The following is a 15,212-nucleotide window of genomic DNA, read 5'->3' on the forward strand; positions in this document are numbered from 1 at the left end:
GGTGTCCAGGCGAGCTTTTGGGACAAGAGCTGGTCCACAGGGAAAAGCAGGCCTGGGGGTGGGGGTTGGGGAGGGGCACCCTTAGAGTATATGACAGCTCATAGTCCAAGATCAGCCTGTTGGCTGCACTGTTCCTCATTCCTCTTTGGGGCCTCCAAACATCTGGAGGACCCTTGTTTCAGGAAATGTGTCATGGCCTCACGGGTGGGAGGTGGGCATAGCAGCCCCCACGCACGATCTTGTTTCTAGGTTAACGCTTCTAGGTGACGTCAGCACTGTCCCACAGAGTTCCCTGTCACCCACTGGATGAGTTCTGAGGCTGCCCAGCAGCCAGAGTCTACCTGTAGCTCAGCCCAGAGGGAAGGATGCTTAGGGAGGAGGAACAGTGACTATGTCAGCCGAATCACTGAGGGAGGAACAATGTGAGAATAGGCACAAGGATCTTTGGCCTGGAGGAGCATGGCCAGCAGGCAGACCCAGGACCCTGGCAGGGTCATCTGTCCTCTGAGAGCATCAGGCTGCTAAGGGCAGAGTCCCAGCTACAAGAGGCAGGGCTAGGAGTCCTCACTCCAGGTTCACCAATCGCTGGACCCTCGGTTAACTGTAGGAAGTGGGAGTTAGCACCTCGCAGGAGACTGGAAGGTGCGTGTGGAAACAACTGGCTGTGTGCTGGGCGTGTTCTCAGAGGGCCCTGGTTCAACGTGACTATACCCGGAAGCAGATGGTATTACCCCCAAAGCAGGAGCCTGGCAATCCGCCAACAGGGACATGGCTAGCCTGGGACATGGCTAGCCTGGGGTTGAGCTAATTGTTTCTCATCTCAGTCTTTCTCTAGACAGCAAGGCTTTATTGAGAGCTTTAACTTTGAAGGGCAGAGCCGGTGCTCCACGTTCAGGGATGCAGAGGTCAGAGGAAACATGCGTGCCCTGGAAACCAGGTGACTGACACCCGGATGAGTTACTGAGACCCCTCCCATGGAGAGCGATCTTGCTTCAGTGTGAGATCTGAGGAAGGGTCCCCTCAGGTACGTGTCTTCGAATGTTGCAGTGGAGGTGGCGCATGGCTTTTCTCTGCCAGAACACTTGGGATATACTCTTAAGCCTGTCTTGGGGGAAGGGCATGGGATGCTGTACCCTTTAATGGCCCAACCCTGGGAGTTTCCCACCTGCTCAGCCTAAGTTACAATTTTTCAAAGGAAAGAGGTGGCTATGGAAGAGAGAGGACACTCCTGCTTGAGGCTCCCTGGAATCCCCACAGTGGCCTCTGCTCTGGGCTGCTGAGCTGAGCCTAAGTCCCCGGGGCCTTCTAACATCCGTGCTTGTAACTTACTTCACTCTCACAATGGCTGTAAGATAGGAACCACAGCAGGCCCCCACTCTGCACATGAAGAAGCCAGGCCAGAGCGCTAATGTAGCTAGCTTACCAAAGTTAGGTAGCAAGGAGGAGGATCTGGGATCTGAGCCTAAGACTAGGCTGCAAATGGGCTACAGGGTCACGTTATGTTAAATCCGAGTACAGAATTTCAAATGGCTCCATCTATTCTACACGAGGTATGGGCAGGGGTCGTGGGCAGGGAGACTCACGTGTGTGAGGTGTGAAGGAGGGTGGTCGTGTGGCTCCCTGGGATGAGGTGGGAGGTGGGGGCGGCATGCTGGGGGGTGTGGACCGGGGCTGCGTCTTCACTTCAGCCGGGGAGTCTGGCATTGCTGCAGCCTTCTCCTTCCTGTGAGCTAAAGAAAAGGAGAAAGAAAAAGATAGAGAGAAAGATTAGGCAGCTGAGAGCAGAGCAGGCTGGCCGGCACCTGAGCTTCCACTGGCGAGATGGACTCCTGATGCCAATCCTCCTGTGGTGTGGGAGCCTCAGGTGTTCTCACAGGTGGCTGGCATCTAAGCACAGGTGAAGCAAAGAGCCAAGCCCATTGGGGCTGATGTCTGTTCTGGAGCTCAGGACACCCATTACCAAGCATGTCCGAGTGACCCAGCTCTTATCAAGGGACTCAGCTCAGGGGTAGCAGAGTAGGAAAACAGTAAGATGGTGATGGCGGCCAGGGTAAACTGAGGATCAGGTGAACCCTGGACATCCAAGGGCTTCCGCAAAGGACCACAAAGCAAGGGCTCAACACAAGTCCCAAGGGCAGGCCTTGCTTAGGGCATTCTTTGCAGAGAATGGTGAGCCCCGGGGCCTCAGGCAGGATGGGTGAAAAAACCCGTGTGTGCTGTTTCTTTGTCACACGGCCCAGCTATCCAGGGGCAGCAAGGGTGGGCTTCTGCCTGCTATGAGCAGAAAGCAGACCTCTCTGTCTCAATCACTGCTTGCCGCCCATGCTCATACCCATTGGGTCATCTATGGGCAGGGGGTTGCGGAGACAGTCACGGAGTCTCTTGGCCATTCCTCATTGCAACTATAGGTCCCACCTCTCAGCCTTTCCCATCCTGCATCCCATTTCAGGATCCCATTATGAGCATTCACATGTAAGTCTAGGTCACCCAGGCCTCTGTGGCTGGTGATCAGTAAGTGACATCTACCAGGCGGCAGGCCAGAAACAGTGAAGCCCTCACCAACCCCCCCCCCCCCCCCCCCCCCCCCCCCCCCCCCCGTTCTGCAGAGGGGTGAGAAACTCGAGAGACACTTTAGACAAGCCCAGCGGTCCGTGGTGGCTTGTGTATGGGTCGGTGATGGGAGAGGCAAGAAGCCCCCATCTTGCTGGGCCCACGAGGAGGGGCGGGATGGGAGCAGATGGCACACAGCAGCCACCCAGGCTGCGGCACCTGCTGTCCCCCAGCTGTGGCTTTGGCCCCCCTCCTGCCGGCGCTCAGCCCCTCCCCTCCCCTCCCTCAACTGTCCAAAGGCTGATGGCTGGGCACACGTGTGGCCGCAGCTGTGGGGACCTATCAACACCATGCCTGGCTGTAGGGCTGATGGCCAGTCTCCGGTGACAACAACCAAAGAAGGCAACTGGGATTGGCTGCTTCAGCATAGAGCGCTCCGTCCTCACCAGCCCTTCACCTGTCCAGTCTGCCCTTGGGCCCTCGGGCAGATGGGGTTGCCTGGGAGGGTATTGCCAGGGCCAAATGTCTCAAGTACCAGGCTGGCTCTGGTCTCAGGCCCAGGACATTGGGGTCACTCTGTGTCTCTGAAGCCTTTGACAGAGGGGATGTGGCTTCACCTGAGCTTCAAGTACCAAACAAAGTAGAACCAATTGAGTAAAGGCACAGGGACAGCTGGGCTGGCACTGGGCACTAGCTGTCACCTCTCTGCATATTTGCTCAATATCATACTGATAGGCCCACTGGTACCATGGGCCAGGGTACCATGATGCAGTAGCTGCCACTTGCATGCCCATGATGTTAAAGGCGCCAGCAGGGTTACCAGGCACCTAGTGACCTGCAGAGACTTCATTTTCTTTCTCGTTTCTAGGACATGAATCATGGAGACCAGGGGTCATCCCTCTGCCTCAGAGCCTCAAGCATTCATTGCATGCAGACTCTGTTCCCAGTACTTCATGGATTCCATTTGGCCTCACAGAAGTCCCGTGGCCCTGATTCCACTCAAAGCCCATTTCAAAGAGAGAGTCGGCTACACTGTAGTGTCATGATCTACTCCAAATCACATAGCACACATGGACACTGGATGGTAAGCCAGTGAGTGTGGGGACTTAAGAGGCACCTACCTGGTCTCCCGCTTCGGACCTGTCAGCAGCCTCACAGATGTGGGGGTTGCTGCCCCTCTCTGCCTTTATACTTCCTTACCTCCCCTTCAGCAGCCTAAGGGTGCCCACCTCCCAGGATGCCCTGGAAATCCTGTTTCCTTTTCCAGCTTATCCCTCCTGGCAGTTCCTCCGGACTGTCACCATACTACGGTCACCTTACTCCCTGGTCAACCCATCTGCAAGGTTTGCAGCCACCAAAAGGTGATGACTCAGGGTAGGGATCGCTGTGACAGCCCCATGAGGAAGTAGTTCTCCTGAGTCCCTGGCCAGGACCCTGGGGTGTGTGTGTGTGTGGGAGGGTAGAGGGAGTCTGGAGGTCAGTGTTCCAAGGTCAGCTGGTGTAGGTCAGGTGGGAGGGGCTGGCTGCTGAGAGAGAAAGGCTGTCTCCTGGGGCCTTACATCTAAAGTATGTACACCATGCACTTCCCTGGGTGTGTGTGTGTGTATCAAAAGAGGTGGAGGATGTCCTTCACAGGTCCTGTACCACACACGGCAATTTTATTTAGAGATTTGCTGTGTAGCCAAAGATAGCCCTGAACTTCTGATACTTCTGCGGCATCCGCTTCTGAAAGCTGGGATTATACGTGTGAGCCGCCACGCCCAGTGTCTGGGTCCTGGGGTTTAAACGCAGGGTTTGGTGCATGCTACAGAAGCTGCCGAAGCTACGCACTGCGCCGTGTCTCCAGGCTCGCTGTTAACTTTCATGACTGTTTCTCTTAATACTGTAGTGGCTGGGCAGGCATCATGGGTGTTCCACAGACTCAGAAAGTCAAAGGCAGGTATGAGGCCAGTAGACCTGTCCTTTCCTGGTTCTGTCTTCCTGCTCTCCTTCCCCCAAGGCCCTCTAGGCACATACCATACGAGCTGAGAAGGAGCCATCCAGGGGAGCTGGCCAGGTATCTGGACGCCCACTGAGAGGCAGTTCTCCCTTCCCAGCCAGCCTGCATATGCTAGTGGGAGGGTGGGTGTGCCCAGAGCAGTCCTGGAGAGGTCCGGAAACAATGTGAATTCTGAGAAGCTTGAAGCTGTGTCTTTTCCTCTTGTTCCACCAAGGTCAAACCCCTGGCCTCGGCCACACTTCTGCTGGAATCTCCACCCTTCATAGCCTCCTTGAGGCACTGTTACAGCTCCATCTCACAAAGGGGAAACTGAGGCCCAGGAAGTGATTTCTGCAAAGCCACTCAGCTGAGCAATACAGAGTTGGGTCTCATCCATCAGTCCCAAGCCACACTGTCCTTTCTGTCCCTACACGTCCAGGCCTGTGTCCCCAGGTTCTGAGTTGTGTTTGCAGGTAGCTGGGCAGAGAGGTTCTGTTGCCTGTTTGACTTTTCTTGTGAGGTGAGCAAATAAAAATCTCAGGGGTCCTGGGGGCAGCCCCACTGACCATGTGTCCCAGGGGAGGCTGTCAGGGCTCCTCCAGGAGTTCCCCACAGCTCACAGCTTGTGGGTGGGGCAGCCAGGATGGGTACTGTGCACTAGCTCTTAGCCAAACCATTGCTGTGAATTTTTTTAAATACAGGCAACTGGTGTGGTGTAGTCACAGTGAGAACCATGTTGAAGAAGCCCAGAGATGCTTAGGGAGCCATTTCTATCTATGCCTGTGCCCCTAGGCCAACCTTCACACGAGCAGAAAGCATGTGGGTTGTGTGGTCAGCCAACCTAGAGTGGTTTCTGGGGACCATATGTCACCGGCTTGTTAGTGCTCAACTTAGAAGAGTACCGCACTTCTTGGGCAGTGGCGGGTAGGGGATGCTGTGGGAGGAACCCCAAGTCCAGCTCCTTCAGCCCAAGGGACTGAGGTAAGGATCCCACGGCATCACACAGCCTAACAGATAGCTCTCTTCTCTGTGGTGAAGGATGTCTGCTTCACGAGGGCCTCATTTGATATTCCCAACAGCCCCCATCCCTACAACCCTGCTCCACCTTACAAATAGGGAAACCAAGGCACAGAGTGGTCCAGTGAAACCCAGATGAGAACCCTGGTAATATAACTGGATTTGGGTAGATTGCCCCTGCTGCTCTCAGGGGCCCTACAGCCCGATGACCCCAGGCAGCTTCCAAGGTCTCTAAAGCATGTTCAGCCTTTCATGTTATTTTTTTTAGAGCTGATGGTATCTTGCCTCCAATCCTCCCTAGAAAGGGGGACTTTATGGTCTTCCTATCCTGGATCCTAGAAACTGGATATAAGGCCTGGCAGAGGGGACTTGGGGATTCCCTGAGGGATATGAACGAGTTGAGAACCGGCAGGTGGTGGCACCGATACACCATGATATGGTGCCTCAAGTTGACATAGCCTAGGATGATCTCTGGGAAGACAGAGGCTGAGAAGGGCCTGGCTCCTCCCTCGGCTCACCTCAGTCTCTGCTACTTCCCTGTTCCCACCCTCCAGAAAATTCCCAGGCCCCATAGCTGCTTGTGGGCCCAGGGGAGCTCTTGTGTTGTCCATGCTGAGCATCCACAGAGGAAGCAGCCCTCTAAAGCCAGGCGGGGCCTGTGGGAAAGAACACGGAATGTGCCGGAACAGGCCACTCCATCCATCACTGTCCCCATCGGCTGTGGTTCCCAGCCCGCCCTCCCAGCTGGGAACTGGCCTAGGTCCAGCATGGAGTTGACCGTCTTTCTGGCTGGGTCTCTTCAGACCTTTTGTGTCCCTAGCAAATTCAGAGCCTGGCTTGACTGACCCCTGCCGTGACCTAGGTCACTGTGTACATCAACAGGATTCAGAGGCAGGTGTGAGCCCAAAGTCAGGGCTGAGATTCTGGCCCTGACCTCAGTGCTCTATGTCTGTCACCTCCTGCTGTCCCCACCATAAACCCATGAGGTTGGCAGGTAGGGAAACTGAGGCACAGCAAGGTAGGAAGCTAGGACTCCACCCCAGGAAGTCAGATGTGAGGTTTCTTCTCTGTGGAGTCTTGGACTCTCACATGTGGAGACCGGTCAGGGCTGCTGAAAGGACCAGACTGGCTTTCCCCTTCTGGGCTGACCATGGGCAGGCAGGGTCTTAAAGGCACATGGTGGTATTAAGGCACCCAGATCTAGGCATCTTCTCTGCAAGTGCAGCCAACCCCTCATATACTGGGGGTGGGGTGGGGCATGGGGGGATCCAGCGTCCCATAGCACAAAGTCATCAATCAGAGGAAAAGGCCAAAGCACACTTGGAGGTGATGGGTCCCACACTGTGACCTAGGTGGGAGGTTCGTTTCTACATCTGTGATTTCAGGAGCCCCAGTGAAAAACCAAAGGTATAGGGCATGCCTTTGGAGGACAGAGACTGTGTGCTAGCAAGGGCTATTTTCTTGTTCAGTCATGAAACTACAGTGATCTAGGGCTCTGGGTGAGTTGGCGCTGGAGGTCAACTATAGAGCCTAAGTTTGATCCCCAGCACCCATGCAGGGAACTGGGCACAGAGGCGTGTTCTTGTAACTCCAGCACTGGGTGGGGAGTGAGAGGGAGGGTGCCTGGGGCTGGCTGGCTGGCCAGTCTACTCAGCAAGTGTCAAGTCAATGAGAGACCTTGTCTCAAGTGTGAAAAGGGGGTGGTGGAAGGCACCTGAAGTAGGACGCAAAAGGCTGTGTTTTGGCTTCCAGAATATGTGCACTCAAACTCCCTCCCCGCATCTCCCACACACACACAGAGGAAGGGGAGAGGGAGAGGGAAAGGGAGAGAGAGAGAGAGTGTCAGAGACAGAGATGAGAGACATTATGTCATTCTGTAAGAAATGTGAGATAAGCAGAGACCCCGAGAGGCTGAGATCACCCCACGGCAACTCCATAGACTACCCCGATACTCAGGGTCACTTGAGGTCACTGCAGGGCCACACAGTGTGTAAGGAGCACGGAGCCCTTATCTCTGGATTCCAGTCTCTACGTTTGCCTGGGCAGTGGTCCAAGGCTATGCCACCAAGGCCAAGGTAAACCCACATGATTGGATTTCCTCAGACTCAGCAGGGTCAGCTAACCTCCTAGGACATATTTCCAAGCCTGCCACTTAAGGCTGACTGTCTCCTCTCCTCTCACTGTCCAGTCTCACTCTCCTGCCTCAGATGCTCTGGCCCCAGAGCCTTTGCACTGGCTAGTGTCCTTCTGTGGAAATGCTACCTCCTCCAGACTTCCACTCTCTGTCTTCTCTCCCTTCATATCTTTGCCATGACTGTGTTTTTGTTTTGTTTTGTTTTAATGAATATGTTCCCCAGAGGCTCCTGAAAGTTGGGAAACGGCATTCCCATGGGAAAGATGGGAAAAGTGAGAGGCGGGGAGTCCCATGGCTGTCAGAAACCACAGATTGTAAGGCTGTTTGGAATATTTCAGCATTTTGAGCCCCTCGCGTAGACTACTGGAGTATTTATGTCTCTGACCGTATTTACATCCATTTCCACACACACACATCCATCATTCATCTTGCTAGCTACCTATCCACCATCCACCCATCCATCTCTCCATCCATCCATCTCTCCATCCATCCATTTATCTCTCCATCCATTTATCTCTCCATCCATCTCTTCATCTCTCCATCCATCCATCTATCCATCCATCTCTCCATCTCTTCATCTCTCCATCCATCTCTCCATCCATCCATCCATCATCCATCCATCTACTTTCCATCCACCCCTCCTACACCTACCCAGCACCCATCCATTAATCCACAAATGCGTCACTCATACACAACCCATCTACCCACCTACCTGTCATCCATCCAGTCACTCATCCATCCAGTTAGAGATCTCCATTTCAAATGGCTTTGCAGAGCTGCAAGATGGCTCAATGAATAAAGGTGCTTGCCACCAAGCCTGACAACCTGAGATCGACTGAGGCCCAGAACCCATATGGTGCAAGTTAGTGAATCAACTCCATAAGTTGTCCTCTGACCTGCACACACGTACCCTGGAGTATGTCTCCACACACATACGCCACATAAACAAATGAAATAAGAGATTACATGTCTTTTAACCCTTGAAGGCCAACAGCCTCATCTCATTGCAGGTAACCGGGTACCCTCACAAGCTAAACAGTAAGCTCAAGCACTTCTCACTCTTTACACACACAAGCAAAGCAGTGAACAGTGAGCCCAGACACGTGTGAAAGTGACATGGAGCGAAGCAACCCAGCAAAGACACACTTCAGGATGCCTCAGGACCATAGCAACCCAGCAAAGATGCACTTCAGGATGCCTCAGGACCACAGGACCATGTGATGGGGGGACGTGTTGGGATAGGGACACGTTGGGAGCCCCACAATCACCTCTGGACACAGGTTGGGGACAAAAGGAGGACACTAGAGAACTGCAGCTCCATACTGACAGAGTTGCCTATCCTTGAATGCTCAGAGCCGTGGGTTACACATCGCGGACGTGTCCCGGAAATCCTGGTCCTGAGGGGTTTCTAACTGCCTCACATTCAGATGGGCCCTTTTGAAAATAAAAGGAGTTGGTTGATAGGCAGCATAGCCATTGGGGTACAATTCCTTTGAGGTCACGGATGTAACAGGTGTTGCCCTGTCCTTCCTGTCCCCCATCCTTGGCCAAGGCTTGGTCTTGGTGGGTTTGGGGCACTGGGTGGAGGCTCCTGTCCTGGACACTGAGGCCTCGCTACAACATCTGGAGTCATTAGAGGGCTCATGCAAGATTGTCGTTGTTTCAACCCAGGACAAACTTCGAGAGGACACAGCTAGCTCTCTTCTGGAGCCTTCCTGTGGGATACACAGAAGGAATTTGGGCCCTGGTCTCCAGCAAAGGGCTGGGTTAGACCTGGGCTCCCAGGCCCAAGGCACAGCAAAGAGCTGAGGGCTTCCTCTGGGTGACTCCACGTCTAGGAGAGGAGTCTGACCTGGGGGCTGAGCTCCATCCTGTCCTGTTCAAGGCTAGGATCAGAAGCACTCAGCTTTGATCCCGTAGGCAGGGAACTCGGGAGTGGGTGGGATGCAGGCCCTAACGAGTCCCAGGTGTCTGCTTCAGTGGCTTCCCACATCTGGTCTCCATCAGCCTCCACCGCCATGAATAAGTAATAATACAAAAATACAGGGATTAGTGTTTCCTGTTCTGTGCTCCATTGGCCAGGCAGCCCTTCTGCCCCAGTGGTGACAGGACTTCGAGTCAAGCAGGGTTGGCTCTTCTTGGCCCTGCCTTGCTCTCAGAGGTCTGACTCGGTGCCATTCTCTGGTTTTAATTCTGCCTGCTGCTGCCACCGTTGCTGCTACTGCTCTCCCTGCAGCCCAGCACAGGGACATCTCAAGAAGAACCCAAGAACCCCACACTCCCCGGTCCATGGTGACGATGAAGGCCAAAAGGTCAAAAGGTCACCAGGGTCACAGTGGAGGGCTAGAAGGCTGGAGACCTGGTTCCTACTCTAATTGTGAAAACTAAGGGGTTGCCTCACATAAATCTGAACTTTGGTACCCACCAGCAGAACAAGCGCATGTTTTGGGGTGAGGCTAGTTGAGGCAGCAAAGGCAAGAAAGAGAGATTCACAGATGCAGAGTCCACTGTCCTCCCTGTGACAGGAGGCTGGCTCTTCTCCAAGTTTAAAGCCCTGGAGGACAAGAGGCAGGCAGGAGTGAGCAGCTTGGGTTCCAGTTACACGGAGCTTCAGGTTTCTTGCCTACAAAAACGAGGAGAATGAACCCACCTCATTCCACAAGAGTCAGTGGGACATGCGCACTAACTCACATGCTGAGTGGCGAGGCTTTGTTCATCTGTAACCTTGCTCCTTTAAAGAGTCTAAAGCAGGAGGATTGCAAGCTTTAGACCAGCCCGGTCTAATGTAGCAAGACCCTGTCTTAGAAGCAAAAAGTGCAGCAGTGACCTGGGAGGTAGCTTAGTGGAAGAGGACTCGCTGAGCTGAGTGTGTGCAAGACCTTGGGCACAGTCACCACTGGGACTGAAGGAAGAGAGATAGAGACACATCTAGAACCAGCTCCTACCCCATGTGGGTGGAATGCATGGTTCTACAATTGGGTACAACAAGTGGGTGCATGGGGGTAGTGTGGGGGGCACGGAGGAGGAAGGCTGTCCTCAGCATGCCTGACATGTTGAATAGTTTCCTCTTTGCAGAGAGCAACTGTGCTATCCTGGGCTTTGAAACGACTCCCCCATTTTACATGATAAAGCTGTGGGGTGTCAGAACTCCATTTACACATGGGGAAACTGAGGCACAGAACTATCGTATTATCTGCTCTGGACACTACACGTTACACCACAACGATCCTCTGTGGCCTTTACACCAGCTCATGAGTGGTCCTATGAACAGGGTCAGCCCCAGACCTGCTGTGGCCAACAAGATGCAGTGAAAGAGATGTAAGATAGTGCAGCTTGGTGTCTCACACACAGGGGTCCAGCTGGACCCAGTCACCACCAGAGTGCCTAGCACTCAACATATCTGCAGCCCCTGCCAGGCCAACCATAGAGCAGAGGCCAACTGTTGCACTACGTTCTGAGTAAAAGACCCGCCATCTTCATCAGATCAGCCATGCCGGCTCCCAAGAGTCCATCATGATCGAGCCTGTGGACGGCTGACATTCCCTCAGAGGATGGGGCGGGGAGGGTCATGGCCCCTCATCTGATATTCCAGTCACCTCTCCTAGCCATCTGTATGCGTTCTGCCCTAATTGCACCTCAGGAGCTAGGATGGGTGCTAGAGTATATAGGCTGGGGGAGACTAGGGAGAGAAACTTTGATCTATGTAGCTGGGGGCAGCCCTCATCCATTCTGGGTGCAGACATCCCACTGTGGCTGCTTGGATACAGCTATGCTTCTGTTTGTAACCCTCATGCGTACTCTGCAAGTAAGTCTGACAGATTGAGTGGTTCATTTTCCCCAGGAGAAAATTCCCACACCACCTGCTGAGGATGGAGCTCATCTGAGGCGCCCCCTGCTGGAGACCAGTGGTAGCTCCAGAGCACTCAGTCTGGGGTGGTTTGTTACACACCAACAGCTGACAGGGACATCTGAGTCTATTGGCACTGGAAACCTCTGGATCAGCATCTGTCAACCGTAATGGCACACCCAAAGCACAATAGCTTTGTAACTCATAAGCAGAGAATGAGATTAGCCACTTGATCAGAGAGGCACAAATGGTAACCAAAAAAGTTGACCATCAAGAGCTCTGATATCGGGCTGGAGAGATGGCTCAGCGGTTAAGAGCACTGACTGCTCTTCCGGAGGTCCTGAGTCCAATTCCCAGCAACCACCTCGTGGCTCACAACCATCTGTAATGGGATCTGATGCCCTCTTCTGGTGTGTGTCTGAAGACAGCTACAGTGTACTCATATAAATAATAATAAATAAATAAATAAATAACATTTAAAAAAAAAACAACTGTGATATCCACACAGCCAAGATCTACACCACAAGGAGAAAGGGACATGCAAACAAACATGATGTGGCTCCATCTCAGAAACACATAGCTGAGAGAAGAAGCCACACTCAAAAGAGCACACCCTGAGGGTGCCTGTGTATGAAGGCCTGTTTTGCAAACAGCCTAGTACACTGTTCAAAGTCAGGAAGGTACTTTCCCTGGATAGGAGGGGCCCAGGCTGGCCTCGAACTCAGAAATCTGCCTGCCTCTGCCTCCCAAGTGCTGGGATTAAAGGCATGTACCACTGCCACCCGGCTGACACTGTGTATCTTAATGGCAGACAAAAACGTGGAGAAAAGTAAGTCCAAACAAATGGGGTGGCACTCCTGCAGGACAGAGGGTGCTGTGACGCTTCCAGAGCGAGAATCTCCGCTCCGAATCTCCAGAAGAAGATGCTGAGGGCCACACCCACCTGTGAGAGCACCCAGAAGCCTGGCATGCTCCGTCCTCACAGCACCCTGGGCCAAACAGAGTTAAAAGGCAGGGGAGGATGGGGAACACGGGATTAAAGCCTTCCATGCTGTCCACGGGGCTGCAAATGGGATCCAGATGTCCAGGCCTGCTCACCCTGCGGCTGGCTCGCAAAGGAAACACATTCCTCTCCCAGCTGCTGGGGCTGCACAGCCAACAACTCCCAGAGAGCTGTGGGGGAGGTGCCTCGCCATCTGGGCCGCCCACTGCCAGGGGAGGCTGCCAGGCTGGGGGAAGCACAGGGAAGAAGGGCCCCCTTAACTCAGCACGGGTCCTGGCATGCAAGGGTCTGCACCCTCCCTGCCATGTCACCAAGAAGTCACCTTGCATCCTGGCACAGCTTATTAAGGACAAATGGCTCTGATAATGAGGTTGGGTTGTGGCTACCTGAGTACTTCCCACCTGCTTCATTGGCACCGACTGTCCCTGGCTAGGTTGTGAATGGGGGTACTTAGGAGGGTGCCTCCCCATGTTTCCGAAATAGACCAGAACCAAGCCTTCCAGCAGAGGGACATGCGAAAAGCCATCAGTAAGGAAATATGTGGGGCAGGGAAGATGGCTCCTGGAGAAAAGTGCTTGATGGACAAGCATGTGTCTGAGTTGAGACCCAGAAGTCGTGACACATGTCTCCCCTCTTGGTGTTCCTGTAGCAAGGTGGGGGTGGCAGCAAGATAATCCCAGAAGTTGTGACCAGCTAGCCTGATATGTCCTGTCAGACCAGAGACCCTCTCTCAAGCAAAGTGGAAGGTAAGGGCCGCTGACACCCCAGATTGCTCTCTGACCTCCACATGCACACTGTGGTACATATACCTGAACACACACCACACAGAGTGTGTGCATGCATCGGTGTATATATGGATTGTGTGCATGTATCTGTGTATACATGGATGTGTATGCATGCATCTGTGTATACATGGATGTGTGTGCATGCACCTGTGTATACATGGATGTGTGTGTGCATGCATCTGTGTATGCATTAATGTGTGCATGCACCTGTGTATACATGGATGTGTGTGTGCATGCATCTGTGTATGCATTAATGTGTGCTTGCATCTGTGTATACATGCATGCATGTGCATGTATATTTATGTATGAGCAGGCTTGTACCAGTTGTGGAGGATGGTGTTTGCGTGTCCATCTTCTCCAGGGAAGGTCATGCAAGCCAGAGAGAAGACGCGATGCCCTGGCTAGTCACAAGGTGACCTTATGTATGTACAAGGTCATCTGCAAGGAGGGAGAAGCTGCTTTGGCAAGCACAGGTGCGGAGGGCACCTCCTCTGCCGCCCCGCTGTCCTCCACACTAAATCGAGTCCTTATTGTTATAATTCGCACCAGTCACCAGCAGTGCCAAGCCTGGGTCACCTCTAGGTAGGGGAGGAGCCCTGTTTGGGCTGGAGGGAACATACTCCGTTTACAGACCAGAGGTTGATTGCCAGGGTCTGGCGGTACAGACTTGCAAGCCGTCACTTGGGACACTGGGGCCAGAGTATTGCAAGTTCAAGGCTAGCCTGGGCAACTTACTGAGAGCCTGTCTCAAAACAACTGGAGAGACTGCTCAGTGGTTAAGAGCACTTGCTATTCTTGCTGAGTTTCCAGCACCCATATTGGGTGGTTCACAGTCACCTGTAACTCCAGCTCCCTTCGGCTTCTGGGAGCACCTGCCCACATATAGCAGGAACATGTGACATACACACACACGCACACGCACACACACACCACGCCACACAAACACAAATAAATATTTTTAAAAGTAAAAAGACAGGCCAGGTATGGTTGTACATGTCCCAGTACTCAGAAGGCAGAGGCAGACAGATCTTTATGAGTTCACAGTCTGCTTAGTCGACATAGCGAATTTCAGGCCAGTCAGACTACATAGCAAAGGCTTGTCCCAAATAAACAAGTAGCCCAGGTTGTAGCCTAGTGGTAGAGGAGCCTGATTTCAATCACCAGAACCACAAAACAGCGAAATAAAACAAAAGCCAAGAACACCAGTGCAGACTCGTTAAAGGAAAACAAGACAAAACAAGGAACTAACAAACCCGAGGAACTCTGTCGCCATCACTGAGATGCGAGCCTGTTTGGCTCAGTCTCTGGTAAATAAGCCAGGCACCAACAAGTGACATCTGTCCCTGTGACGGCCCAGAGCAGGACAGGACCCAAGCCCTGAGAAGAGACCAGCCAGGACTGGGGTAGGCAGAAAAGGGTGGACAGGGCATCTCCCTTCTAGGTTTCCCGCCTCATTTCCTCTGGTGCACGGATGTCCTGTGGGCTGCTGTGGCAGTGTAGAGTCAGCCTCATGTGGTGCCAACCTGATGCCCAGTGTGGGAAGCCGAGAGCAACTCCTCAGAGTCTGGAAGGGTCAGGCCCACTGTATTCTCTCTCCTATCTCACCCAGGTGAGAACACCCATTCTGTTCTTCCATACCCAGGGCAGAGAAGAGGGCTGCCCTGAGAAGGCCCAGCAAGGTCCAGGCCTAGGACCTGGGTCTGAGCCCACATCAAAGAGAACCCATGATCCTCCTGCTCTTGCAGAGGAGACAACAGGCTGCCAGAAGACCTCAGGGAGGCCATGTGGGTCTAGGCCATTTGTAGGGCTTGTCAGGACACTACTGCCGAGGTCTGGGCTATAGTCCTGGGCAGTCCACGACCATGCACTCGGAAAGTCTGACATTCTTCTAAGGCCAC

At 53.4% G+C, this 15,212-nt stretch overlaps 1 protein-coding gene across 3 annotated transcripts in view; it reads right to left on the minus strand.

Moving 5' to 3' along the window:
- Nucleotides 1–15,212, minus strand: part of Cbfa2t3 (CBFA2/RUNX1 partner transcriptional co-repressor 3) — a 68,556-nt gene that overhangs the window by 18,419 nt on the left and 34,925 nt on the right. For all 3 annotated transcript variants that reach the window (XM_029480752.1, XM_021170231.2, XM_021170232.1), the window contains exon 2: nt 1,584–1,730. In XM_029480752.1, coding sequence (XP_029336612.1) covers nt 1,584–1,730 — 147 coding nt within the window. The remainder of the gene's footprint in view (nt 1–1,583; nt 1,731–15,212) is intronic.

This window comes from Mus caroli, chromosome 8, assembly GCF_900094665.2.
Source record: "Mus caroli chromosome 8, CAROLI_EIJ_v1.1, whole genome shotgun sequence".
NCBI classification, from domain to species: Eukaryota; Metazoa; Chordata; class Mammalia; order Rodentia; family Muridae; genus Mus; species Mus caroli.